The 27,879-nt window shown below is 50.2% G+C and overlaps 3 protein-coding genes across 17 annotated transcripts in view; 2 read left to right on the forward strand and 1 right to left on the reverse strand.

The window, feature by feature from the left end:
- The window catches only part of STRADA (STE20 related adaptor alpha), a 424,012-nt gene that overhangs the window by 17,166 nt on the left and 378,967 nt on the right, over positions 1 to 27,879 (forward strand). For 9 of the 11 annotated variants that reach the window (XM_066363074.1, XM_066363078.1, XM_066363076.1 and 6 more), the window contains 9 exons: positions 6,572 to 6,674; positions 7,748 to 7,869; positions 10,132 to 10,240; positions 10,353 to 10,476; positions 13,284 to 13,455; positions 14,010 to 14,114; positions 16,058 to 16,299; positions 16,598 to 16,640; positions 17,232 to 18,152. In XM_066363074.1, the coding sequence (XP_066219171.1) occupies positions 6,572 to 6,674; positions 7,748 to 7,869; positions 10,132 to 10,240; positions 10,353 to 10,476; positions 13,284 to 13,455; positions 14,010 to 14,114; positions 16,058 to 16,299; positions 16,598 to 16,640; positions 17,232 to 17,384 (1,173 nt within the window). In that variant the 3' untranslated portion in view covers positions 17,385 to 18,152. Of the gene's footprint in view, positions 1 to 6,571; positions 6,675 to 7,747; positions 7,870 to 10,131; positions 10,241 to 10,352; positions 10,477 to 13,283; positions 13,456 to 14,009; positions 14,140 to 16,057; positions 16,300 to 16,597; positions 16,641 to 17,231; positions 18,153 to 27,879 lie in introns of those variants that run through there. The other 2 variants (XM_066363084.1, XM_066363085.1) reach the window with 2 other exon arrangements.
- Positions 20,691 to 25,060, forward strand: LIMD2 (LIM domain containing 2). 4 transcript variants are annotated; one of them, XM_066363049.1, is made up of 5 exons: positions 20,691 to 20,912; positions 21,669 to 21,822; positions 21,957 to 22,001; positions 22,084 to 22,223; positions 22,302 to 25,060. In XM_066363049.1, exons 2-5 carry the CDS (start codon positions 21,721 to 21,723, stop codon positions 22,486 to 22,488), a joined length of 474 nt encoding a protein of 157 aa, XP_066219146.1. In that variant the 5' UTR covers positions 20,691 to 20,912; positions 21,669 to 21,720; the 3' UTR covers positions 22,489 to 25,060. The 4 variants fall into 4 exon arrangements, with proteins under 4 accessions (XP_066219146.1, XP_066219148.1, XP_066219147.1 ...); XM_066363051.1 differs by having other exon boundaries at positions 20,701 to 20,912; positions 21,669 to 21,762; XM_066363050.1 differs by having other exon boundaries at positions 20,708 to 20,912; positions 22,319 to 25,060.
- MAP3K3 (mitogen-activated protein kinase kinase kinase 3) overlaps positions 24,588 to 27,879 on the reverse strand; it is an 82,510-nt gene continuing 79,218 nt past the window's right edge. For both annotated transcript variants that reach the window (XM_066363048.1, XM_066363047.1), the window contains one exon: positions 24,588 to 27,270. In XM_066363048.1, coding sequence (XP_066219145.1) covers positions 27,042 to 27,270 — 229 coding nt within the window. In that variant the 3' untranslated portion in view covers positions 24,588 to 27,041. The remainder of the gene's footprint in view (positions 27,271 to 27,879) is intronic.

A 27,879-nucleotide genomic window follows, 5' to 3' on the forward strand; every position in this document is an offset into this window, starting at 1 on the left:
TCTCCTTCCTAACCCTCCCAGTCACCCTCTATCCCCTCCAAAAAAGGGGAAAGTTTCAACAGTATATAATGTGGTTTAGCAGCTAGTGGTACTAAATTTTCCAGTTAGTCTATTAATAATAGATTTTAGTCTACAGAGCCGATAATGATCTCTGTCTAGATTATAAGGCAGGACCTCCAATCTCTTACTTTAAAAACAAAACCCAAAACCAAACACTACAAAACAGAAAGTGTTTTTTTATTGGCAAAAACTACAAGACTCTTGCCCAGCTTCCTACTCTTTTAGCTTATTCTACCTAAGGAAATAACACCAGATGAACACAGTGTACCAAGCTATTTTTGATCATGTGAATCAGAGAGAGGGTAAGAAGACTTCCTACTCTTTCCCGATGACAGACATTTGCACCTTTGCAAGCAGCCCCACAGGTGAGTGAGGGCTGATGATGTTGACTGGAATTTCCGAGTAAAGCTTTGGCTGTGCTACATAGTCTGCTAGTCAGGGGCAAGCACCTCTCTCTCAGATCCAAATGTTTCCCCGTCAGGAGACCAAAAATGTTTGCTGTAGGATCAGTTAGGTATTTTTCTGGAATATAATGCCAATGATACAGAATTTTTATATTTTCACAGTTGCTGGTGTTACACCAAAAAGTTATCCTGAGTGAAACCTGTGGTGCTGGTGGCTGGGGGGGAATGTGTTTATTTGATAGCATTTCATCAACATTGTCTTTGTTGTATTTTGTTTTGAACTGTTTAAGCAAAGTTATTTTATGGTCATTTCTGGATATCAATAGCTTATGTATTTTTTCAAATGCTTCAAAATTTTCAAAAAACACTTTTTCATCATGGGGGAAACTAAGAAAAGGCTTTTATAGAGTTAGTTTCTTTCTCTAGGCAATTTGAGATCATGTATTACACTAATAAATTTATACTATTCTGTGTTTCAAGAGCATGGACTTAATGAATGAATAAATGATTAAAAATAAAGAGAATGGACTAAGTACTTCATCCTTTTCATGTGAATTTTGACGTTTTCTAAACCTAAAACAACATAATGAACTAATCTGCCTTTCTCGTGGCAATATCAGAACCCTTCCTTTCAAAATACGGCCTTTGTTTTCCTAAGTGACGGTTGGTTCCTCTCTGAGTTGAGACCTGTAGGACCTCCACAAGTTAGATAGCCTCCAATTTAGAACTGTTGCCAGTGGGTTGGGGAACAGAGTGGTAGAGGAACCACTAGATTAGTGTATGTCATGCAGTTCCAGGTTGCCCAAGAACTCATATTCCCAATTACTTAAGGAATTTTATTTTTCTGAAACTAACATTTAAAAAAAATTTTTTTTATTTATTCATTTTAGAAAGGAGAGGGGGGGGGAGAGAGAGGAGAGAAAGAATGGGGGAGAGGAGCAGGAAGCATCAACTCCCATATATGCCTTGACCAGGCAAGCCCAGGGTTTCGAACCGGCGACCTCAGCATTTCCAGGTCGAGGCTTTATCCACTGTGCCACCATAGGTCAGGCCTGAAACTAACATTTTTGAGTAGTTTTCTGTAGTCAACAAAGATAGTAGAGATACTTACCAAGTTATTAACTAATCTGTCAGTAGTTTAATAACTCATTCCCTACCTAGACTTAACAAGCGTGTGTCTTTAGAGCAGAGCCTAGTGGACAGTATGTTTTAAATGCACTCCTAGCAAGGAATAAGGTTATAGGTAACAAAAATGTATCCATAGTTTTTCCAAAGGGAGCTATTTAAAATGTATATAATAAATATTTTAATCTTAGGATTCACACTGTTTTTCATAGTATTTTTCAAATTAGAGAAACATTAGGAGTTTGCCTGGAGAGCAGAGGAAAGAAGACCTTCAAAGTAGTTCTGGATTTGTTCTTATTGGGGTCATATTGTTACTTGCTAAAAAAAATGTAGTACAGTAAATCCTCAGTGAAACAATGCATAACCATAGGCTAATTGATATAAACAAGAGTTCTTACAGCATTTTATCAATGTTATAATGAAACAAAAGGACATTGAATGAAACAATGTTATTTGAGTACTTGCTGTACTTTCTCACATACAGGTACAGATTATGATCTATAACATGCCCCTAGTGAATGTATTACATGAGTGCTAGCATTCCAAGGATAGGTCCTTATATTGAACCCTGTCTTCAGTGGAACTGGCTGATACTTTTACCCTACTTTTCTTTTCAGCCTGTGGGAGTGACAAGGTCATGGGCAGAAAACCTCCTCATTCAAACTTTGCTTAAATTATTTTTTAAAGTATGTGCCAGCATTGTTGTAGGCACCAGGGAATACTACATCAGTGAGCAAGACAGACAAGGCCAATGCCCTCATGGAGCCTGCATCCGAGTCAAGGAGACAGGTGACAGATAAATAAACTCCAGTGATACCTACTGTAGAGAAAGTAAAGCAAGATAATAATAAAGTAAGTAGGAGCCTACTTTACTTTTGTTGGGCTGAGTCTTCAATGAATAAATGACATTTTGGTTGAGACCTGAATGATAAGGAGGAAGCAGCCATGAGAAAAAGGCTGGGGCGAGGAAGGAGTAGGGCATCAGTGTTCCCAACAAAGACAGCTAGTGCAAGTTTTCTAAGACTGGAGCAACAAGTGTAACAGTCAGGGGAGAGTAGTATGGGGTGAAACCCTAGAGGCAGGGAGGGCCCAAGCTCATGGATACTCACAGGCCAGAGGAGGGAGCTGGGTCTGGAAGCAATCCCCTGGCTTTGTGTTAACTGGTGATGCTGATTTCATTGAGAAGTAGACTGATACTTGAGAACATAGGATCTGCAGAGCAAGAACAGGTGCAGGGAGTTAGAGGTACAAGGTAAGAAGATGGGACTCCTCAAGACTAACTTACCATGTAAATTCTAAACAAAAGGGAGTAGCCATTTCAGAGCTCTTGGTTTAAGATTTTTGCTCAAATCATTACTCCATTTTTGTCTATTGGTTGTTTTGCATCTCTCTTTCTCACTTGTGTGAGGCACCTGGCATATAGTAACCAGTATTTCAGATTGAAGACAAGATAGTTTTAAGAATCTACAGTGGCTATTTAATGATCCTAGAATTTGCTTTCAGAACATTTGAAAACACAGACAAGTATAAAAACCAAAATCAAACCAACCTTAACTGTGATCAAGCTCTTCTTAGGATTCTCTGTTTTCTCTGTTCCATCTTATTTGTAGAGCAGGAGAGTGACACAGTAGATAGCGGCCCTGGCCGGTTGGCTCAGCGGTAGAGTGTCGGCCTGGTGTGTGGAAGTCCTGGGTTCGATTCCCAACCAGGGCACACAGGAGAAGTGCCCACCTGCTTCTCCACCCTTCCCCCTCTCCTTCCTCTCTATCTCTCTCTTCCCTTCCTGCAGCCAAGGCTCCATTGGAGCAAAGCTGGCCGGGGCGCTAGGGATGGCTCCATGGCCTCCACCTCAGGCGCTAGAATGACTCCGATTGCGGCAGAGCAATGCCCCAGATGGGCCGAGCATCGCCCCCTGGTGGGCATGCCGAGTGGGTCCCGGTCGGGTGCATGTGGGAGTCCATCTGTCTGCCTCCCCCCGAATCCCCACCCCGCTTCTCACTTCGGAAAAATACAAAAAAAAAAAAAAAGAGTAGATAGCAAAAGAGAGAAGAGAATTCACATTTATAGAAAAACAGATGGTACTAGGCTCTTTACATATTTTATCTCATTTAATTGTCACTGAAGTAGGAATTATTCCACTGAGATAGCAGGATCCCACGAAATTAGAGTGATTGCCTAGGGTCACAAAACATGTTATAACTTGAGTTCAAGTTCTGCCTCTGGCTGGCCCCTAAGTCTTAGCATTATACCATATGTTTTACTTAAAGTAGCCTTTCCCCAAATTTAACAGATAATAGGCACAAAAGGGTTCTCTGGACAAGTACCTTTGTGAGATGCTAGGTTTAAAAAGTTGAACAAGTTTCCTTACTGCAGAAATTCTCAAAATCTTTAGTATGCAGGTACACCTTGAGATTCTCCATGACAACGAGTATGCTGCATTTTCTAACTTAATTGGATGGGTAAACTTTTTTACATGCAAACCTGTCAGAATCAATGTTCTGCAGAGCCCACTTTGGGGAAATCCTACATTAAAACAACTCAGAAAAATGGACAAGAGACAGAAGAAGCATTTTCACCTTGGAGAAATTCCAGATGGCCAATGTAATGCCAGTGGCCGAGGCCAGGCAGGTTGACATTGGATTCTGACAGATGGTAGAGGAACTGCGGAGCGGAAAAGGGTTGGGCCATACCCATTTATTAAATTCTCACAACAGTGGGCAAGCAAACAGACAGGGAAGCTGCTTCTCACAGTGGCAAGCAAGCAATCTGCGCCAAGGGAAAGCATCTGTAGCCTTACGTAGACTATACATGTGGCTCTGCCCCGTGCTCACTCACTAATTATGCAAAGTGCTAGTGAGCAAGCCTAACACAGTTGTTTTCTCTACAGCCAATAAATATATGAAAAGATGCTCAAATTCATTAGAAGTCAAGGAAATCAAACCCACAAAGAGACTGGCAAAAATTAAGTCTGAATATAGCAAGTGCTGGGAAAAGATGGATCAGGGAGAGCATGCGCATATTGCTGGTGGGATTGTATATTGTCTGACCATTTTGGAAAACAATTTGGCATTATTTTGTAATGGTGATTCTTCACATAATCTGTGACCTAGCTATTCTACTCCTAGATATAAGCTTTAGAGGAACTCTTGCATATATGTGTCAGGAGACACATTCAAACGTGTTTCTAGTAGCACAGTTCAGAGTAGCAGAACTGAAAAACAACCCACAAAGCCCATGAACATTGGAATGGATAAATTGAGATATGTCCCCAAGATGAATATTATAAAGCACAGGTATATAACATGGCTAAATACAATATGGATGAATCTAGAAATAGAAAAATTAATTAAGTTAGAAATATAATCTGCTGACCAAACTCAATTTGGCTTGATTAGGTTCCCCTTATTGTCAGAGTAAATCGTGCAGGAGACAGAACCCCACTTGGTTTCGTTCTTTTTTGGCGGCATCAACTGTTTTGAAACCAGATGCACTTGAAATGTCAGGGATTCCCAGTGAGGTGGTACAGTTAATGCTGAGCCTAGAGCCTTTCATGCATTCACAAAGACCTTTTCCTGAGTAGAGGTCAGGTTGATGGATGCAGCATACGAAATGTGAGCTGGCCTAAAGTTCTCCATTTCAGTTTCACATACATCCAAAGAAAGAGGATCCAAATGAAAGAAAAACACACAGTCCCTAAAGTAACACAAACACATTTTGGTCTGGAAGAAGGAAACTGGGCCTATTAAGCTAAAGGAAGAGTGGTGGATCTGCCATGTACTTTGCTGGGTACTTTCCTTCAGGACCTCATAGGCCAGTGGTGTGATGCCCATATCCTACATGGCTGGGATTCAGCTTCATTTACAGCAGGGGTCCCCAAACTACAGCCCGCGGGCCGGGCCGCATGCGGCCCCCTGAGGCCATTGATCCGGCCCCCGCCGCACTTCCGCACTTCCGGAAGGGGCACCTCTTTCATTGGTGGTCAGTGAGAGGAGCACATTGACCATCTCATTAGCCAAAAGCAGGCCCATAGTTCCCTTGAAATACTGGTCAGTTTGTTGATTTAAATTTACTTGTTCTTTATTTTAAATATTGTATTCCCGTTTTGTTTTTTTTACTTTAAAATAAGATATGTGCAGTGTGCATAGGGATTTGTTCCTAGTTTTTTTTAAAGTCTGGCCCTCCAACGGTCTGAGGGACAGTGAACTGGCCCCCCCTGTGTAAAAAGTTTGGGGACCCCTGATTTACAGCATCAATAGGCAGGAATGAGGAGCAGGTCACTTTTGCTGTCTGGGATGATCGCTGAGACAGTTCTGTTTCTCATGCTCGGAGCACAGTGTGTTGGCTGTTTTCTTGTTTCCCTTGGAAATGCCAAGGATTGATTGGTCTGGGGTCTTGGTTTGCTAAAGACGGGGGCTCTTATGGCCACATTTTCCCTATAGCAAGGTTCAGCGTTTGTTCTGAGATGTATAATTAGGACCTTAAAAATAGGACCTAATGCAGCAGGAAGTTTAAGAGGAATTCTCACTTCTCCATCCCCCTTCTCTTTTGTAAATGTGTCTTTCTCTAGACAGCCTTTTCCAGGTAAGAATTTTATAGTTTTCACTATGCTGTATACCTGTAACTAATATAATATTGAATGGCAACTGTAATTGAAAAAACTTTTTAAAAAAATTAAAGAGAAGTTACTAGTTCTTAGCAAATGACCTAGTTGTTGGAAGGACAAGCAAATTAACAGTTGACTGGAACTGGCCCTTGTCCCCCACCCCCATTTGTAGATAGTGCTAACACGTACTGTGATATTAGTGCTGATTACCTACGTCAAACCCCTGATGGTTTACTTTATATTTCTCATCAGAGTGCTGGCACAAGTCAGAACTTCTGTTTGTTTAGATGCTAGTCTCCTCGTGGGTCTGAATTATCACCTCTTCACTCCCATCCCAACCCCGATTTTCTCTTATTAACCTATTTTTCTTTTTCTTTAGACCAATGAGGCGAGCTCAGAGTCAATAGCATCCTTCTCTAAGCAGGAGATCATGAGTAGCTTTCTGCCGGAGGCAGGGTGTTATGAGCTACTCACCATTATAGGTAATGTCCAGGGACCCTCATGACTCTCATGCTCCCGGGGACGCTGCAGCTTTCCAGCAGCCCCATGAATGTGGGCCAGCAGGATTCATGGTGACAGAACCGGCTTTTATGGGTCTTCTTGGTTTTGTTTTTCCAAGTATGGGAAGAGAGATCATGTTACCAGGAAAGGAGTTCTTGCAATCTTTTTCTTTTTGGCTGAGCATTTCTAGTGTCCTGGGCCATAGTCAATCAGAATGGTTGGCTGAGAAGAAACTAACAGGAGAAAAATCAAGAACCTGTCAGCCATGAGATTAAAGTAGTGAAAATTTTAACTTGGCCTGACCAGGCAGTGGAGCAGTGGATAGAGTGTTGGACTGGGACTCAGAGGACCCAGGTTCGAAACCCCGAGGTCACCGGCTTGAGCGCGGGCTTATCTGATTTGAACAAGGCTCACCAGCTTGAGCCCAAGGTCACTGGCTCGAGCAGGGGGTCACTTGGTCTGCTGTAGCCCCCCGGTCAAGTCACATATGAAAGCAATCAATGAACAACCAAGGTGCCGCAACGAAGAATTGATGCTTCTTATCTCTCTCCTTTCCTATCTGTCCCTATCTGTCCCTCTCTCTGTCTCTCTCTCTGTCTCTGTCACACACACCCAAAAAAAATTTAACTTGAAACTTAAAAATAATTATTTAAAATTGATTTTAGTGAGAGAGGAAAGGAGAGAGAGGAAGAGAGACAGGAACATCAGTCTGTTCCTGTATGTGCCCTGCCTGGGGATTGAACTAGCAACCTCTGTGCTTCAGCATGATGCTCTAACCAACAGAGCTACCCAACTAGGGAAACTTGAATTTTTTTTTAAGAGAGAGAGAGAGAAATATTAACTTATTGTTCCACTTGTTTATGCATTCATTGGTTGATTCTTGTATGTGCCCTGACCGGGGATTAAACCCACTACCTTGACTTATCAGGACGATGCTCTAACCAACTGAGCTACCTGGCCAGGGTGAGTTTTCTTTTTAAATGAAGTCTCTTGAAGGAAGAAGAACACCTTTGTTGCTATTGCCCTTGTTTATGGCATTCCTCCTTTCTTTTAGGCAAAGGATTTGAGGACCTGATGACAGTGAATCTAGCAAAGTATAAACCAACGGGAGACTACGTGACAGTACGAAGGATTAACCTGGAAGCTTGTTCCAATGAGATGGTGACGTTCTTGCAGGTAATAAAATGTGAATGTGGCACTTAGAGAGCAAGTTCTTAGTTCCAGTAGTAATTACAAGGTGTCTCTTACCTCTGTTTTCTGAAAGTAGCTGGCAGGAAATGAAGCTGGACCAAGCCAGCAAGTTATGGAAGCACTCAATGAAGAATCTTGGACAGGCCCTGGCTGGTTGGCTCAGTGGTAGAGCGTCGGCCTGGCGTGCAGGGGACCCGGGTTTGATTCCTGGCCAGGGCACATAGGAGAAGCGCCCATTTGCTTCTCCACCCCCCCCTTCCTCTCTGTCTCTCTCTTCCCCTCCCGCAGCCAAGGCTCCATTGGAGCAAAGGATGGCCTGGGCGCTGGGGATGGCCCCTTGGCCTCTGCCCCAGGCGCTAGAGTGGCTCTGGTCGCGGCAGAGCGACGCCCCAGAGGGGCAGAGCATCGCCCCCTGGTGGGCAGAGTGTTGCCCCTGGTGGGCGTGCCGGGTGGATCCTGGTCGGGCGCATGCGGGAGTCTGTCTGTCTCTCCCCGTTTCCAGCTTCAGAAAAATACAAAAAAAAAAAGAAGTAAGAATCTTGGACATTTGACACTAAGGATTCCATAAGGCTGCTTAGCCCAATTTATTTATTAATTTTCTTTTCTATTAATACTTTTTTTTTTTTTTTTTCATTTTTCCGAAGCTGGAAACGGGGAGGCAGTCAGACAGACTCCTGCATGCACCAGACCGGGATCCACCCGGCATGCCCACCAGGGGGCGATGCTTTGCCCATCTGGGGCGTCGCTCTGTTGCGTCCAGAGCCATTCTAGCGCCTGAGGCAGAGGCCACAGAGCCATCCCCAGCGCCCAGGGCCATCTTTGCTCCAATGGAGCCTCCCTGCGGGAGGGGAAGAGAGAGAGAGGAAGGAGAGGGGGAGGGGTGGAGAAGCAAATGGGCACCTCTCCTGTGTGCCCTGGCCGGGAATCGAACCCGGGACTCCTGCACGCCAGGCCGATGCTCTACCGCTGAGCCAACCGGCCAGGGCCCTTAGCCCAATTTATATTCCCCTATTCTCCAAAGAGTCCTTTGTGCCTCGTTTTTTGTCATTCAGAGAGGTTGACTTGCCCACAGTCACACACACTAGTAAGTGGCAGAGGCAGGATTCAAACCCAGGCAGTGCTGGTCCAGATGTGGGGCAATTTGCCCTGCCTCAGGCGGCCATCTTCCAGCTTTTAGCTCCCTATTTGCCTGAGGTTCCTTTCCATTGGAGAAGCAAGTACCTTCCCATTAAACTGGGAGAGACCACAGGTCTAATAACTGACTGGGGACTGAATTCCCCTTGGCTGAGTTAGGCTTGCCCTGGGAACTCCTTAGATTTCGGGCCTGGGCTGGCATATTTCCAGTACAGTTAGTTGCACCCCTTTCCCTTCTTTACTTACGATGTTTTTCTGAAATGCTCAGCTGACAGTGCTCTACTACCAGTTCACAGATTTAGAGTAGTTTGCAGATCTGAGGATGGGACAGAAAGCTGGTCCTGACTGTTATTTGGAGAAAAACATATCTGACTTTGTCCTAGAGCATGTTGGACTTTCAGATCCTTATTCTGTAGAGCAGTGGACAGGTGGGAAGGTACGGCCGGACTGGCCTTAGCTTGCATCCCAGAGGCCAAGAACCTAGTGTTTTTATAGTTCTCTTGTCCAGTTTTTTCTCCCACATCTTTTGTCCAAATTTATTTTAAAATTTCGTAGGTGTTACACTTTCTATAGCTGCTCCTAAGAAATGGATCTCTCAATCCAAGGTTGTTAGAGAAATAGCTTTTAATGTTTAGTAGTTCTCATTGTTTTTTAATGGTTTCTTCTCTTGTTTCTATTGACTACGACATTTTCCTTTATACTAAGAAAACATTTTTTCTTTTATTTTTAATCTTCAAGAGGAGTTCTGTGCCTTGGCTCTTGAAGTTGAGCTAAGCTTAGAACTTCATAAGTCCTCAGTCAACAGTTTGTTTTCATCATGTCTGTGGTGGTAAACTGTGTTGTTAGCAGTTTCCCTGTTGGTGAGGAATTGTTTCCGGAGGCTCTCTACAACTGGCTGGCAGAACCAATGTAGGCAGAAGCTGGCAAAACCGAGCTGCCTTCCCTGCAGAGATAGCAGAGCCTAGTTCTCTCATCTTAGAGGACACCTGCTTAGGCTGCTCCCAGGACTCTGAGAAGAGCACCCAGAAAGTACTAGGGCATGCTGCCACCTTCCTGTTGCCTGTCTTTCCTCAGTGCCCTTTGATTCTGACTTCAGCTTACTGTTGGTTTCAGGGGGAGCTGCATGTCTCTAAACTCTTCAACCATCCCAATATCCTGCCATATCGAGCCACCTTTATTGCAGACAATGAGCTGTGGGTTGTCACATCATTCATGGCATACGGTGAGTGAGAAAGGGCTCCTGGCAGAGAGGGTTCTAAGAACTCTGTTGTCAGCTGGCGTATGTGCTGTTTGGTTCTTTGTTACCCCTCCGTTTCTACAATTCTTTTCTTTAGGTTCTGCAAAGGATCTCATCTGTACGCACTTCATGGATGGCATGAATGAACTGGCTATTGCTTACATCCTGCAGGGGGTGCTCAAGGCCCTCGACTACATCCACCACATGGGATATGTACACAGGTGCATTCTTATGCGTATTCACCCGTTAGGAGAGTGGAGATCTCTTGTAAAGAGCCCTCAAGTAAACACTGGAGGGTTGACTGAAGTTAGTGAAGCCAGAGTTTAAGGCTGGGGATTCTGCCCTTGCCTCTGAGTTGTTGGACAGAGCATTCCGTCTGTCGGTGCTGGGGCACTGACTTTCTCTTTACTGAGCAGCTTGGTTCTGGGTACTGTGTGAGAGGAACATCTGAGGTGGTCTGCTGCACCCCGTCCTTCTTCCTTGGGGTACCCAAACGTATGTGTACGCCAGAGTCAGCCCTATGCTGAAGGGCTGGGGAGAAGACAGGATGCTTAGTAGATGGTGTCAGGAAAGTGGCTCACAGTAGAGAAGAGAATAAAACTGGAACTTACCTAACTTGCATACAAAGAAGCTCTTCAGATGGATTAAAGGCCTAAATGTCATATAAAAATACAGACTTATAAGGAAATTGTTGGCCCTGGCCGGTTGGCTCAGCGGTAGAGCGTCGGCCTGGCGTGCAGGAGTCCCGGGTTCGATCCTGGCCAGGGCACACAGAAGAAGTGCCCATCTGCTTTTTCACCCCTCCCCCTCTCCTTCCTCTCTGTCTCTCTCTTCCCCTCCCGCAGCCGAGGCTCCATTGGAACAAAGATGGCCTGGGCGCTGGGGATGGCTCTGTGGCCTCTGCCTCAGGCGCTAGAATGGCTCTGGATGCACAGAGCGACCGCCCCAGAGGGGCAGAACATTGCCCCCTGGTGGGCATGCCGGGTGGATCCCGGTCGGGCGCATGTGGGAGTCTGTCTGACTGCCTCCCCGTTTCCAGCTTCGGAAAAATGGAAAAAAAAAAAAAAAAGGAAATTGTTTTGTGACCTGAGGGATAAGGAGAACTTCTAACTATTTTAGAAGCGTAAAACATAAGGCAGAAAAATTGATGCATTTGATTATATCAAGATTAAAGATTTCTCCCCAATAAAGGACACTTTGAACAAAGTGAATGACAATATGGAAGATGTTAGCTTTATCTAAAACACACAGGGACAGCCTGACCTGTGGTGGCGCAGTGGATAAAGCGTCAACCTGGAAACACTGAGGTTACAAGTTCAAAACCCTGGCTAGTCTGGTCAAGGCACATATGGGAGTTGATGCTTCCTGCTCCTCCCCCTTCTCTCTCTCTCTCTCACTATCTCCCCCCTCCTCTCTAAAATAAATAAATAAAAATTAAAAACACAAAACACACAGGACAGCCTGTCCAGGCGGTGGCGCAGTGGGTAGAGCGTCAGACTGGGATGCAGAGGACCCAGGTTCGAAACCTCGAGGTCCCCGGCTTGAGCGCAGGGTCGCTAGCTGGAGTGTAGTCATGGATCATAGACATGACTCCACGGTCACTGGCTTGAGCCCAAAGGTCACTCACTTGAAGCCCAAGGTTGCTGACTTGAGCAAGGGGTCACTCACTCTGCTGTAGCACCCCCCCCCCAGTCAAGGCACATATGAGAAAGCAATCAATGAACAAGCAATCAACAAACAACTAAGATGCTGCAAGGAAGAATTGAAGCTTATCATCTCTCCCTTCCAGCCTGTCTGTCCCTATCTGTCCCTCTCTCTGTCTCTGTCTCTGTCTCCATCAAAAACCAAAAAACAACAAACAAAAATAACTTTAAAACACACAGATTAGTAACAAGGCAATCTTGTGAATCACCTAGAAAAGAAAAACAAAGCAATAGGTAAATGAGTTAAGGATATAAGATTTATAAAAAAAAGAAGACCCAGGCCACTGGCCTGGTGGCTTAGTGTGGATAAGCATCATCCCAGTGTGCTGAGTTTGCGGGCTCAATTCCTGGTCAGGGCACATGTGAAAAGTAATCAGTGAGTGCACGACTAAATGGTCCAACTAAGTGGAATGGCAAGTTGATGCTTCTCTTTCTCCCTTCCTCTCTCTCTCAATTCAAAAGACTAACAGCCATATGAACAGACACTCAAGTCTAGCAATAAGCAGAAAAGCAAATTAAAACAGGAGGATATCAGCTTATACACCAGAGACTGGCATAATTTAGAAGCTGGGTGAAGCCCAGTGTGGTGAGAAGGTGGGGTCTCCTATCCGTATAGTGGAAGATGGCCTAACACAGCAGTCAGCATCACTCAGAACTGGGACCATCAGGGCTGCTTCTGGGTTTGCACTCCAAGAAACCCTCACACAGGCCCGCCTGGGACATGTACACAATGTCATTGTTCACATTCATGGTGGGAGACAGTGTGAGTGTCCCTTCATGGAAGAATGGATGAGTAAACGTGTTAGATCCCACCCCAGTGTACAGGTGGCAGTTAGAAGCAAAGATGAGATGTATACAGATGGTAACATGAATGGATCTCAAAAACATAGCACTGAGAGGGAAAGGAAAAACAGGGTACATAATATAAGTTTTAACATCTGGTGATCTGTACATGGGGTCATGCTATTTTTTAGGGGGGCAGGGGGGGACGGATGGGAAGCATCAATTCATAGTAGTTGCTTCTCATATATGCCTTGACCAGGCAAGCCTGGGGTTTCAAACCAGCGACCTCAGCATTCCAGGTTGATGCTTTATTCACTACACCACCACAGGTCAGGCAAGAGTCATGCTATTTTTGTGTATGTTTGAAAATGTTCACAAAAATATGTATTTGTGTGTATAATATCTACATATACATGTATAATACACACTGCTGGGGAAAGAGCTGTCTGGATCTAATGTGGAAAGACCAAATGTTTATGGTGTTGAGGGGTTCCTGCTCCCCTGTGACACCCTCCTCTGCCACTCCACCCCCCCACCCCCAGGAGTGTCAAAGCCAGCCACATTCTGATCTCCATGGATGGGAAGGTCTACCTGTCTGGTTTACGCAGCAACCTCAGCATGATCAGTCACGGACAGCGGCAGCGTGTGGTCCACGATTTTCCCAAGTACAGTATCAAGGTTCTGCCTTGGCTCAGCCCCGAGGTCCTCCAGCAGGTCTGTACTGGGACCCAAGGAGCCCCAGCCCCACCACCTTGTGATTTCCCAAGGAAGCCCGCAGGAATTTCCTGGGATGGGGTGCTCTCTGCTTCTGAGCGCAGTAAGGGTTCCTGGAAGGAGGCTTTCCTGTCGGCGATAGACCTGGGAAGCCTTTCACATGGGCGCATGTGCCCCTGGCAGATGGAGTAGTTCCCCTTCTGGAGGATGCCAAATTGTGCTTGACACTGTTTCAACTCCCTTCAGAGATCTCTGCATCTTGTGGGAAATGAGCATTTGGTGCTCTTTCCTTCCCTGTACTGAGCGGGAGCACAGGGCCCCACACTTCCTCCTGCTGATTCTGTAGCATCACCAGTCGTTCCTTCTCAGCTAGCAGCTACTCGTCAGTGGTGTGGGCAGGGAGTCTTAGCAGCTGGTCCTGATTTGGGGACAGGCATTCTTTCTCTCCTGTCAGTATTTGCTCCACCCTGTTCCTTTTCTAAGAACAATGACTATAGTACAAATGGAGTGATCTGTTACTTGGAGTTATCTGTGGCTTTTTTCTCCTAATTTAGAATCTTCAGGGTTATGATGCCAAGTCTGACATCTACAGTGTGGGAATCACAGCCTGTGAGCTGGCCAATGGCCATGTCCCCTTTAAGGATATGCCTGCCACCCAGGTGAGCCTGTAGCCCAGTGCTTTCCGTCTTGCCTGCCTGCCTATCTGCCTCCCACAAAGGCTTATTGAGTATCTGCCACACTCAGGACACTGGCCAGGGATACTCAGATGAAAGAGTTCTTTCCTTCAAGAGCCCCACCCAAGGACCCATGGTTGCGTAACTCTGTTTACTTCTGTGTGATGACTGCTGTGCAAATGGAGACCAGGGGAGTGGAGCTTAGGAGCAGACCCACTGCTAACAATTGCAGGGTCTGGAACAGCAGTGCAAATGGAGGCCTATAGACCAGGTGCCAATTTAAATGTGTAAATCAGGCTAATACATTTTTATAAATGTATTAAATATGTTGTCCTCTTACCTTGATAAATATACGCGGAAGATCAGTTTCTAATTTAGAATTCCCAGACTTCTGTTCACGCCCCTTACAATGGCTGCCCATTGGCTCCTCCTAAGTTTATGCAGTTAATGGCATAGCCTACCCTTGGGAGACAGGCCCAAGGGAGATAGAGCAGGGAAGAGGCTTGTCCAGCCAGGCCTTATCAAGTCCAAGAAGTGGACTTGGATCATTAGAGCAAAGATTGCCTGTGTCCCAGGTACCTGGAACATGATCTAGAACTGAGATGAAGTGGGGGCAGGGATGCAAGTTCTGAGTCAGACTCCGTGCCCTGTGGGGAGGAGGGAAGCTAGAGAATGGCCAAAGGAGGGGCTAGGGAGGCTTCTGGGAGGAGGTGACACTTAGTGTTGAAGATAAATAGGAATTAACTTAAGAATGGGAACTAGAAGGATGGGAACTTTTAGGCAGAGGGAACAGCATGTGCAAAGACCCAGAGTCAAGAAAGAATAGGCTCTGGACAATAGCAAGTAGTGGGAAATGGCTGAAGTACAGGTGCCTCTCGGGGCAGGCGCTAGGTGATGCGGCTGCAGGAGGAACCTAAGGAAGATCATGAAGGCTTTGTATTCCATGCCAAGACATCTGGTTCCTGTCGCAAAGCTTGTGGAGAATCACTGAAGGCTTTTAAGCACAGGAGTGATAGCATCTGATCTGTGTTTGAGGAAGATCACTAGCAGGTGGATTAGATCTGGTAGACTTGGAGGGTGTAAAAATCTAGGTTAGGAATCTAGAAAACCTAAGTAAGACACTAACAAAGATTTTCAGGGAAGAGTTAAAAGGCTATTTAAGGTGAATAAAATCCAGAAACAGCATGGTCCAAAAGAACTTTCTGAGATGATGCAAATGTTCTATATCTGTACTGTTCAATATGGTAACCACTAGCCACTTGTAGCTATTAGGCTTAAAATGTGGTCAGTGAGATTGAAGAACTGAGTTTTAAGCCTAATTTAAGTTCATTTAAATATAAGTAGCCACTTGTGGCCAGTGGCTGCTTACCATTGCAGCTGTAGAGGGATTTCCAGGTTTCTGGCTTAGAGCAATGCCCCAGGACCTGGACAGCAGTCCTCCCAAGACGGGGTCCGTTTTATACATGCTGAGTCTGAGGGTTTTCAAACAGTTGCCCAAGCTTGGCTTATGCCTGGGCGTTCTGCTCCTGTGCAGCCTGCTGCAGTGACAGCCCGGGATGTGGCGTGGCTGATGCTGTGTATCCGACCCCGTCAGATCCACCTGGGCTTGGCACATTGGGCTGGGCTCACAGAAAGTCACCTGCTGCTGCCTTCACCCCAGGGTGAGGGCTCTACAGTCAAAAGGATCTGGTGCTTATAAGCATGAGGAATCCCTTCCTAACAGCCATGGTGATAGAGGGGCACTTTTTTGCTGCCCCTCTCAATTTCGCTAGGGGTGGCTGCCAAGCCAGTGGCCAGAGCATTCCTTTGGAAAAGTTTCTCTGCTACCCCCAAATCAGATTTGTATATTGGGAAAAGTGTTTTTGTGAAGAAATACTATAGGTCTCCCAGAGAGCCCTCCGGCCGAGTCCTGGCTCTGTCCGCCCTAGATGCTGCTGGAGAAACTAAATGGCACTGTACCCTGCCTGTTGGACACCAGCACCATCCCTGCTGAAGAGTTGACCATGAGCACATCACGCTCAGCAGCCAACTCTGGGCTGAGTGACAGCCTGGCCACCAGCACTCCCAGGACCTCCAATGGTGACTCGCTATCCCACCCCTATCACCGCACCTTTTCCCCCCACTTCCACCACTTTGTGGAGCAGTGCCTTCAGCGCAACCCGGATGTCAGGTACATACGCTCAGCTGGAGGTGAGCTGTCCAGGGAACAGAGTGGGCTCTGGGTTTAAGGCACGGTTTGAGAGGGTGCATCTGTCCTATAGAAGGTCTAGGTTCCTCAGAGGAGCCCCAATAGCAAAAGCAGTCAGTTCCAGAGTGTGCTAAGAAGCCAGTCTTAGTAGTACTGGCTGCTTTCCTTGGTGAGCTGACGGGCGAAGCAGAGGGGTGCTTGAGGGTGAGGTTTAAGCAGCAGGATTTTGGAAATCTGAGGCACAGGGTTGATGCTAGTCTCTCTTCCCCTTCTTCTGCAGACCAAGTGCCAGCACCCTCCTGAACCATTCTTTTTTCAAGCAGGTACAGTAGCATTTTGCTGAGGCTCTGTTTTCTTGCCTGTGGTTCTAACTTGCCAGTCCCCTTAGCTTTGGGGTCTTTAGGTATTCTCTCCTTCCCTTCTGTAATGCTGGTGGTCAAGCCCAGGCAGGTTCACATTGAATTTGGGCAGAAAGCAGAGGAACTCCAGAGCCGGAAAGCGTTGGGCCATGCCCATTTATTATTCCACATCTGTGGGCGAGCAAGTGGGCAGGGGAAAACTCCTCGTGGTGGTGGGCAAGCGATCAGGAAAATGGCCCCTCACAATGGTGGGCAAGCAGTCATGTCAAGGGAAATCACCCATAGCCTTACATAAGCTCTACACACATGGCTCTGCCATGTGCTCATGCACTAATCATGCAAAGTGCAAGTGAGTAAGCCTAACAAAGCTGTTTTCCCAACACCTTTGAATCAGAGAAATGACCATTTTCTGAAGCCCCTTAAAGGTGCTGCTCATTCCTCTTAGAGAAATTCTTGATTTGTAAAGGCCCACCTATCACTGGGCCATGGTTGCTTGCCCCATGGTGTCCTGGGACCCAGCGCAACAGGACCACCCCCACTCTCTTTCCTTCCCAGATCAAGCGACGTGCTTCAGAGGCTTTGCCTGAGTTACTTCATCCTGTCGCCCCAATCACCAGTTTTGAGGGCAGCCAGTCTCAGGATCACAGTGGAATCTTCGGCCTGGTGACAAACCTGGAAGAACTGGAAGTGGACGACTGGGAGTTCTGAGCCTCTGAAGAAGGTGCACATTTCCCAGCATGGGATGGACGTGTGAGCCTCTGGGGAAGGCCTGAGGGCTGGCCACATTTTCACCCTCTGGGTACAGATTTAGAGAGGACATTTCTGCCAGGAGAGTAGCCCACTTGCTGACTGGGAAAGAAACTCCTGGAGAGAAACTTTACTGCTCCAAGGCTTCTGAGACACAGGGGAATCCCAACAACCAGGGATCCCGATGGGCCAGAAAGCTGACATTACCAGCCCTGGAGCTCTAGGGACCTCTGCAGAAGGAAGAGATGCTGTCCTGCACCCAGGGCTGAAGTTCAAGGCCAGGGTTTGACTCATTAACACAAGGAACTATGTGACTTCCTCTTCCCACTTTTACTCTCCTACCAGCCAAATTAGATTCTTTTCCATGCTCTCAGATCCTGTAGGTCTGAGAGGCAAGCAATAAGCAACCTGCACCCCTCCCCTCTGACCTCTCCTTAATGAAGGGTATTCTTTTTTTTCTTTTTAAGCACCAGGTTAAGGCTGGGGCAGTTCATCCTGATCCTTGTTATTGCTTGGGCCCTGACTCTGAAATCTTCCGTAGTTCATTTGTGCGGTGCATTTCTGTCCCACCAAGAGTCCATCTTCCCACCTCCTGCCAGCTGCCCTGGTGCTTCTCTAAGGGCCATAATGTCTTGCCTAGCCATAGGGCTTAAGTCCTTACGCTGTCCTAGTTTTATTGCCAGAAGAAATTAAAGTTTTCAGAGAACCCATTGCAGAGGGGCATTGTTGTGTGTTGGCCATACGGGCCCAGATATGTCTCGTTACCCCTGGGTACTGCCACCCGAGAGTCATCCCACAAGTGCTCGTGGAAGCACAGCAGTGACCTCCTTCATTAGGTAGACAGCCTCACAACACACCAAACCCCATAACAAATTTGTCTCTTAACTATCTGAAATTTAGAGACTCTTACTTTTAGCCTGTGGCCATCAAACTACTTTAGGGCTGGAAAGGTCTAGATGCTGGAGAGCAGCCCCTCTGTAGGACCACTTCTGGGCCACAGGAGTCCTGGCAAAAGACCTTTGGTAGGAAAGGAGGTGTGTGTGGGGGGGGTTGTTCTGTAACATGACTTGTGGTGTCTCCTTACTGTCCAACTAATACCCAAAGAGCAGGTAACCTGAGAACCAGACCGCCCCCCTGCCCTGTCACCCTGGCTGGCTGCCAGAGACGCCAGGCCAGGGGCTGATTCTAATCTAGGTCTTCTCCACGGTGCTTCCCAGCCTGCATGTGCACCAGCTTGGCACCTTCCCTCCTGCCAGCCCCTCAGGGGTGAGTTGCACTGTTCTGGGTGGGGCACTTCAAATGTCAGATTAAGGAAGTGCCCCTCCCTCTTCCCCAAAGCCGCATTGAACTACCAAATCCTCTCACTTTCTCTTTGAAATTCTAACACCAATTTTAAAAAGAAAAAACCCCTCTTCCTTGGGCAGCTAGAGGGGTTGATGTGAAAGATTGACACCGACCGTGAGGTGGGTGGGAAGACCTGAGATGGAATGAATGAGAAGGCCAGGTCACATATATTGCCAACCCTCCTCTCCCCTGCCCAGCTCTTTTTGTTTAAACCTCAAGCCCCCCAGCCCCCACTTTTTAAATATCATTATCAGCCAGTTTTCTTTGCTGTAAACTGCTTTATTCACCTTGCTTGTCAGCTCATTTTCAAGCCAAACCGCTGACTCTTGTCAGCTGCCTGCAGTTCAGCCTGCAGATTTGTTGGGAGGCTTCACCCTTCCATCTCTGCAGCTCCACCCAAACACAATCCCCTGGAGAGGAATGGGAGACTGAGGAGAAAAGTGAAGAGCAGGGTGGGTGCGCTGAGTGAGCCACGGAACGGCGGGGGGGGGGGGGGGGGGGGGGGGCTGGGGACGGGCTGGGAAGCCTGCTGCCTCCCTCCTCTGTGCGGAGGCACTGCGATGTGCTGTTCTGCTCCCTGACAAGTGTGTGGGCTGTACTCTGGAGCCACTAGTTCTATTCCCAAACAGTGTGGGAACAAGCTATGTTTAGGAATGTGCTTCGTGAAACATCTTCCAGCCCGGTGCAGGCAGAGCTTAGCTTTGCAGTCCTCGGTGCCCAGTAGCCTCCACCCTCCCAGCAGAAGCCCATCCAGGAGGCTGCTTCAGCTTGTTTCCCGCGCAGCTGAGGCTCTATCCTACCCTGGATGAGGGGTGTTCCTCACCGGCTTTCTGTTGTGCCTCAGACTTGAGGCTGTGGGCTGGAGAAGCAGGCTGCTGGCTTGTGGGGGGGGGGTGCAGGTTAAGGAACTGGGGTCAGGAGACCTGGCTTCTCACTCAGCCCTGCTCCACCAGCTGTATTGGAACAGTCACTGCAAACCTTCAGGTCTCGCTCCCTTGTGCATTAAGTGAGGTTTGGGTGCACCGAGGGTTGCTTAAGGATGGAAAGCTCTTTCCCTGAAGCAAGTGCCCTGACTTCTCGCAGGCCACGGTGTCCGCAAGGGCCAGGGATGACTAACCCTACAAATCCGGCCGCAGAAACGCAAGGGCCAGGGATGACTAACGCAGAAACGCTTCCGGAGGGCAAGCGCTCCAGAACACCATAGGAAGCAGCTTCCCAGACCCCTTGTCTTAGGAGATGGCGCTACGGGTGGTGGTCCTGCCGCACTCTTGGGCAGGCCGACCCCGTGGTGAGCATACGGCCGAAGGTGACTGAACACAAAGGCCCTGGGGCCCTCCCTGAGGCTCAGACTGTACCTCGCAGCCTAGCGGCCGGGAGTGGCGGCACCGCGTGTCTCGGCCACCGCTGTCATCTTCGTTGGTGGCCACGCAAGCGCGAGGGGCTGACCCTCTCAGCGGAAGGACTCGGCGGCCCCAGGGGGCGTGGGAGCCATGGAGCCCTGGCCGGGCCTCCGGGACCGCGCCCACGTGACCTTTCAGTCTGCGGGGCCCACAAAGCGCCGGGCGGAAATAGGGTCAGCTGGGCCCGTGCCCTCGAGGGCCAACTAGGGGAAACTGAAGCAACAAAAGGCCCAGGCAAAGCCAGGTTCTCCTTTTCCGCCGCAGGAGCCTCTCTCGGAGCGCTATTTGTCCTGCGACCCCCGGGGTCTCAGCCTGAACTCGTCCCCGCCCTGAAGCATGCAGCGCGGGGTCCTAGGGCTCCTGTCCCTGCCTCCGTCTGGAGTGGGCCGACGGGGCAGCCGTTTCACAAGGCCGGCGAGCGTTGGGCCCGAGGGGAGGTGCGAGCACGGGGAGCGCGGGCTAGGGGAGGGGGGCAGACAAAGGCGGGGACGGCGAGCGAGGGGAAGACAAAGCGCAGAGGGGGTCGGCGGCGGCGCCCGGGCCCGGGAGGCGGCTCCGGGCGCGGCGGAGCCAATGGGCGGGCGCGAGGCGGGGGCCGGCGGGGGCGGTGCTGCGATAAGGCGGTGGCGGCGGCGGCCGCTTGGGGACTACAGGCGAGCGGCGGTACTTCGCGCCTGCGCCCACCTTGCACTCGAGGCGCCCCACCAGAGACCGACCCCCACCCCGCGGCCCAGGCCGGGACCCGGTGAGACACCTGGGCTGTAGGCTGGAGGGAGGGGTCTACAACACGGGTATCTAGATGGGAGCTGCGAGGACCGCCGCACCGGGGTCCCAACACGGAGTGTTTCCATCGGTCGCTCTCGCCTAGGGCCTTGTGGCTAGTGGCCGGCTTCCAGGGCGGGTCTCCGGGTGGGATGGGGCCAAGTCTCCCATGACTGGTCCCGCAGTGGACATGGGGGTCGGGTTCCGTCCACGCGGGTCCGGGGGCCGAGGGGCGGGGCGCGCGGGCGGCGGGGCCGGAGAGCGTTGTCCAGGGGTTGGGTCAGCCGACCGACCTAGGGGCGCCAGCGGCCTCCGCGCTCGTCTCCGCTCTGGGCAGCGTGGGGCTGGGGTCAGGCCGTGGCAGCGGGTTGTCGCCGTGGCCCTGCCCAGCCTGCCCTCTTCTGACCTCCCTCACCTCCACCCCAACCCCCACCCCAGGAGGGATCCTTGCCAGCCGGGCGCTCATGGTGGCTGCCGCGCAGCCCCCTCAGCCGCTATGTTCATCTCCCAACACATGGTTCCACTCAGGGCCCCTGGCTCTTGGGGAGCAGCGTTGGGGGCGGGCGGGAGAAGGGGGAGGTGGGTGAGGGGCGGAAGTGGCAAGACCCAGAGCAACAGGAAGTGACTTAGGGAAAGTCCCAACCACAGCCCCCCAGTCCCCTGCTTGTAAACACCCTCACCCCCACCCTGCAGGCTGGGAAGGGCTTGTGGGGCCCCACCGACCGACTTCCCTTTGCAGAACCCAGCGGGTGCCGCGTCTCCACCCGAACCTCCATCACTTCCAACCAGCCATGTTCCAGGCTGCAGGAGCCACCCAGGCCACCCCCTCTCATGTAGGTGATCAGCCGGGTGGGAGGACACCCCGGGCAGGTGTCTGGCTTGGGGATGAAGGGGTGAGGAGCGCCGTGTTTGCCTACCACCCTCTGCCCCTGCCCCCTTGAGTCCTCCTGGGATGAGGGCTGGTGACCCCAATGAAGGTCTGGGGCATCTCTCAGCTGTTCCTGCCCTGACTGGCTTTCTCCTTCAGGAAGCCAAAGGCGGTGGCGGCCCCAGCACTGTTCAGCGTTCCAAGGTAGGGCCCTGGGAATGGGGTGTTGGGGGAGGAAAGGGATGGGTGTTGGTCAAACTCTTGGCTGAGTCTCTCCCTTCAACAGTCCTTCAGCCTTCGAGCCCAGGTGAAGGAGATCTGTGCCGCCTGCCAGAAGACCGTGTACCCCATGGAGCGGCTGGTGGCAGACAAGCTCATTTTCCACAACTCTTGCTTCTGCTGCAAGCACTGTCACACCAAACTGAGGTGCGTCCTTGCCCTGCCCCTGTCCTCGCCTTCCAGCCCTGACCTGACCTGATCTGACCTAACCTGTCCTGACCACAGTTGTTCTGCTTCTGCAGCCTGGGCAGTTATGCGGCGTTGCACGGGGAATTTTACTGCAAACCCCACTTTCAGCAGCTGTTTAAGAGCAAAGGCAACTATGATGAGGGCTTCGGCCGGAAGCAGCACAAGGAGCTCTGGACCCACAAGGAGGTGGGCCATGGCACCGAGACAGCCTGAGGCCCTCTGACCGTCCATTCCCTCTGTAGAGGGCCTGGAGCAGGACGGTGGGAAGTGTGGAAAAGAGAGTGGACTCGAGTTTGGGTGGGGAGGCAGGGTGGGAAGGGAATGAGGCCATCTTGCTCAGGCATAAGGTTATGGGGGCAGGGCTCTGCTCCAAGATTCCTTCATTCTCCCTCAATGAGTGGTGATTTAGGATTGGGGGTTGCTCACCACCCTGCTTCCTGCTTTCAGCCTACCCCACCTCACCCTCTGGCTCCCTGGGAGGCCCCCAAGCGCAACTTCCTTATCTAGGTGCCTTTTCTCCAGCAAGGAATCAGCATGCCCCCCTCAGGGTCCTAAGCTCCCGCACTGCCACCTGGGGCTCTGTATGACCCCTATGTCTCCCCATCTACCTCTGCCCTTAACCTGGTTCTGAGCCATGGAGACTTTGGAGGAAGGAGTGCCAGTGTCTCCTGCTGGGCCTCAGGGAATGCCCATCAGGGCTCAGTGGGGGAGGGATGGGGAGCAGTAGAGCAGCCCTGCCCCTCCCTGCAAGGCAAGGCATGCCCCAGTGGGGCTCGGGACCATCTTGCACTATTGACATCAAGAAGCAGAAGCTAGGGCACCCACTGAGCTGAGAGCCACAGAGACGGGCAGGTATCTGGCAGCGGCCACACTCCCTCTTGTTTGTGCCGGTTCTGACTGCTGTGATCAACCCCGTTTTAAACATGTTTCAACAGATCCTGAGTCTGTATTATGTGACCTGATGGGGGGCTTTGTGGCAGGAAGGACACAGACTCAACATGCAGAGGTAAAACGGGGGAACAGGGTCAGCCCAGAGCACATCTGACCTTGGTAAGAGGCAGTTGGAAATACCAGCCAGCCTGAGAAAAGGGGCTTCCTCTTCCCAACCAGGTCTCCTTGCAGTCAAACCTAGAGTGATTTTATAGCAAACTCTTATCCTTCAGCCTTACGTTGGTTAAGAGGGTCAGGCCATCAGTGCATTATAGTGCTTGGCCTCACTGCACTTCAGTATGTTGGGGTGCAAGGCAGAACCCTTTTGTCGAGTCCTGGTCTGGGCCCCTGCTGCCCTGGAAATCAGCAAGGGATGGAGGGAATCAACAGATTCAGCAAGTGATGTCAAAGGCTTCCTGGTCTCTGCCTTTTCCCCATCTGTCATCTCACCCTGCTCTTTCAAGTTCTAGTGAGTGGGACAGCCATGATCAATGGTCAATGTCCCAGGTAGTCCGAACAGCTTGTCTGCTCCTCTTGAGGGACAACAAACAAGGCAAGCTTGGAGGACCTAAGACTCCCCTCCCCCTCATAGAATAACAGCAGGAAGTCTGGGCTGTCCTACCTTAGACCCAACTGTCCTGATTTCCCCAAATTGCCTGTGGGCTATATAAGTTGATAGAATAAGAGGAAAGACTCCTGCTGGAGATTTGCTGCCACTGCCCCCTACAACTCAAGTTCTTAAGTGACCTTATGCCCATAGGACAGGGTAAGTAGTAGCTAGGCTTAAAGCTCGGGTGGCAAATGGCCACTGTGCTGTATTGAGATAGACACTGTCCCTTGAAGCGGCAGAGCTAACACTCAATAGGTAGAGTGGGTCCTCTGAGAGCTGCTGAGAGCCTCACTAAGGGCAGACCCAACTTCTGTACCAGAAGCTTCAGATGGGGACAAGGATGGTCTCTCCCTGTTCAGAGCTAAACAACAACAGTAGACAGACCAGCGGGGAGACTCCAGAGATCGCTCCTAGAGGCACCTGATTCCTGCCATGAAAGGATGAGGCTAAAGGTAGTCCTCTGGATTGGGAAGACTGCAAGATGCCACAAAGGTTCTGGGAGCCACTAGGACACTTGGGGCTAACGGTGCCACCTTGGTAAATCAGCCCTGACTCAGAACTGCCTTTTGCAGAGCTCTTGGGAGCAAGACAAGGGAGTGTCACTTCTGAGCCAGCAGTGGTTAAGAGCCAAGTCATTCCATCCCAGGATCCCTTTTGGAGTTATTTCAGGTTCTCTGCTGAGACACCCAAGTTTGTTGATAGGCACTATACCTGGCCCCTCCCAGGCATACACTTACTCCCTCCACCCTTCAACCAAAATCACTGCCACAGGACCCCTCAGGTATAAATGATCCCTTTTATTTTAAGTAATGCGCGACACTGGCCTGGCTTTGCTCTGCAAGCCCTCAGTCAAGATACAGTCCAATAACTATGGCTGCAGGTTCTTCTGCACAATCCACAATTCAGACACAGAGCTGAGGTGGGTGGGAGGGGCAGGAGGGTGTCAGAGGGCAGACTGTCTCCAGCCCTTGCCTCTGTTGGGCTAGCCAAAGCTGACATACCCCATGGAATGGTGACCAAATGGCACATGGCCCTCCCCACAACAACCCTGGGGCTGTTAGGAGACTGCCCTTCAGAAGCTTTGGGCCCAGACTGTTCTAAGCCTTTTTATCTGGATTATTTAATAATAAATTAAAATAAAGTAACAGCTTGGTCCTGAGGATGCTGAGCCAGCATGTCCACAGTTTTTGGCACAAAAAAATCAGGGTCTTTATTTTTGGAGTGCAGGATTTGTTGGCTTGCTTGTAAATTCATTTTTTTAAAAAAATCACATTCCCTGTGAGCTAAGACCCCGGGGTGTGGGGTGGGCAGGGGCTCTGTGAGAGCCTGAACCTGGAACACAGAGTCGTCCCATCTTGTCAGCTCTGGCACCACACATGCTGTTCCTCTTGAGAAGTGGGGACAGGTCAAGGGTGTGAGCCCAAGAAGAGGAGTGGAGCCATCAGGACGGGGTCATGGAGAGGCCGAGCTGCCACTAGGCAGCTTTGGTCGAGATGAAGGGCCAGTCCCACCCTGGGTGAGGGCAGAGGTGGAAGCAGGATAGGGCCGGGCTGGGGATGCCTGACAGACCCCTGGGGGAAAAGGATGAAAATAGGCCCAGGCCCAACTGGCACCGCGCAGCACATTCCTGCAAAATCTGCTTTCATGTTCTCTTGAGGTGTCCATCACCTGTAACAGTCTAGAAGTGATATATATAGAAACCATCAAATATGATCTGAGATATAAATTAACAAGTACAAGGCCTCACATTACATGATGTGAAAAGGCTAAAAACAGCGATAGAAACTACATTCATAAAAGTGCATCGTCAACATACAACGAAGGCTTTGGCTTGTTCTGGTGCCTGCAGGGAAGTGGGCATGGCTGGCAATGAGCTGCCTGGCACTAATCCCCAGCTCCCTGGAGACACCCATCCCTGGGCGCTGGTTTTTTGTTTTTTTTTCCTTTAATGACAACTCCCAAGGAAACTGGGTGTTGAGAGGGAGGAGCTCTAGCAATAGGCACATTGGAGGGGAGGGGCCGGAAGAAAGGACCAGCGCCCAGGCTGAGGTAAATAAGGCCAACTCTAAGCTGCTTGGAGATACAGGCTCCCAGACCCCTGCTGCCACTCCTCCCCTGAGGGAGGAGCAAGAGGGGAAAGGCTGAGACCTCATGGGGATGGGCAAGGCTGGCCAAGGAGGAACAGAGCTGGTGGTTTTGGACATGGTGGCAGCACAGGGGCTTTCCCTTCTACCAGTTGGAGGGCTCTGGCCTAGCAGGGTCATACTTATAGACAGCCTGATAAACTCTCCTGGCTAGCCTGAGTGGCCTGCTCAGGTCAGAGTGACCCACTGGATCAGAGGCTCAGTGTGCTGTCCATTTTCCTGTCTGCTGCAGGGGTGGACCAGATGCCAGGCCAGGAGCACAAAGGCCATTACCTTCAGCTCTTTCCAATCCAGCCCAAGGCTCAAGCCCACAGCAGGGGTACTCAGAGGCCCAGAGGTCACACAGTCTCCACTTAAGAAACTGGGTACAGCATAAGAGTGACTCCAACTTGTAAAACAGAGACAATTGCATTGATAAAACTGCCCCCTCGATGGGCAGTTCCACATCTCAGGCCCCTGCTTGGGAAGGCAGGGTCACAGGGGCAGGCAGAACTGACTCCTCCTTCCCTGAATAAGGCAGCATAACATTTGCTTCATCTTTGGTAATGACAGGGACTAGCAAAGCTGACCTGGGGTTCCAGGGAGAGTGCAGCCCAGGCCTCTGCCTTCCATTGGCTGTGGGATGCCTCAGGCTTGGGTGGGCTCATCCAGCCCAGAGATGCCCTGGTGAACTCCAGACATGGGGAAGAGAAACAAAGTAACACTCTGAATGAAAGTTAACACTATCGGGACCCTCGTGTCCATCTTATGTCCCCAGACCCTCTGGGCAGCTCTGGTGCTGATTGCAGTGTCAGGACACAGCCATGAGGGTGGGGCCCATGGCACCTGGCACACTGTTCCTAGTCCCTTACCCTCCACACTGAGCGGGGTTGGAGCTCTCAGGTCTGGCAGGCTGGGGCTTCCAGTCCTTGAGGCTCCAGCCATCCAACTAGTTCTGAGCCCCAGTGGTGGAAGGGGCACAGACAAATGCTGGCTGGACTATTGCTCCATGGTCCACAACCTTGCCTGGGAGAAGCAGCAATTTTGCTGAGTCCCATAGCAGCTCCTTGCCCATGCAGCAGGGGCGGCCGGCAGCAGCGTAGCCTTGAGAGCTCAGTACACAAGCTGTGCAAAGTGGTGTGTGAGCAGCTCCTCGGCCGAAGGTCTCTGGCGGGCCTCCACAAAAATGCGCCTCAGGAAGTCCCGGCCGTGCTCAGAGATGTGGGAGGGTAGCTGAGGATTGGTGGGCTGCGTGGCAATCTTGAAAATGGCAGCCATGGCTTCATACTCTGCCCACGGTGGTTTCTCTGTCAGCATCTCTACCACAGTGCAGCCCAGGCTCCTGGAAAGAGAGAACTCTATGTCACCTCTCGGCCAGCCCCAGGCTCTCAGCTGCCCTGGCCCCTGTGGTGAAAAGGAGGTGCTTTTCTCAGAACACTGAGGCAGCATGGGACAAGCTGAGGGTCGGCACCTTATAGAGGCTTCAAAGCACTACTGGCCTCGTCCACACGGGCTTCATCAACCTATACCCATCTGGGTACTTCTTGGGATTGGGGAAGAGAACCACTTAGTATGGACAGAAAGAGCTCCAAGATAATTGTTTCCTACTGCTGCTATAACAGTCCTAAAGGCTTCAAAAACTACAAATTTTTGCCCTGGCCGGTTGGCTCAGCGGTAGAGCGTCGGCCTAGCGTGCGGAGGACCCGGGTTCGATTTCCAGCCAGGGCACACAGGAGAAGCGCCCATTTGCTTCTCCACCCCTCTGCCGCGCTTTCCTCTCTGTCTCTCTCTTCCCCTCCCGCAGCCAAAGCTCCATTGGAGCAAAGATGGCCCGGGCGCTGGGGATGGCTCTGTGGCCTCTGCCTCAGGCGCTAGAGTGGCTCTGGTCGCAACATGGCGACGCCCAGGATGGGCAGAGCATCGCCCCCTGGTGGGCAGAGCGTTGCCCCTG

This window comes from Saccopteryx leptura, chromosome 2 (genome assembly GCF_036850995.1).
Source record: "Saccopteryx leptura isolate mSacLep1 chromosome 2, mSacLep1_pri_phased_curated, whole genome shotgun sequence".
Lineage (NCBI taxonomy): Eukaryota > Metazoa > Chordata > Mammalia > Chiroptera > Emballonuridae > Saccopteryx > Saccopteryx leptura.

Bases quoted from the DNA above. Each gene is read 5' to 3' on its own strand.
- LIMD2 (XM_066363049.1), top strand. From the start codon at position 21,721: ATGTTCCAGGCTGCAGGAGCCACCCAGGCCACCCCCTCTCATGTAGGT. The intron at 21,823-21,956 runs GTGAGGAGCGCC...TTTCTCCTTCAG, and splicing joins TCTGGCTTGGGGATGAAGGG to GAAGCCAAAGGCGGTGGCGG. The intron at 22,224-22,301 runs GTGCGTCCTTGC...TCCTGACCACAG, and splicing joins CACTGTCACACCAAACTGAG to TTGTTCTGCTTCTGCAGCCT.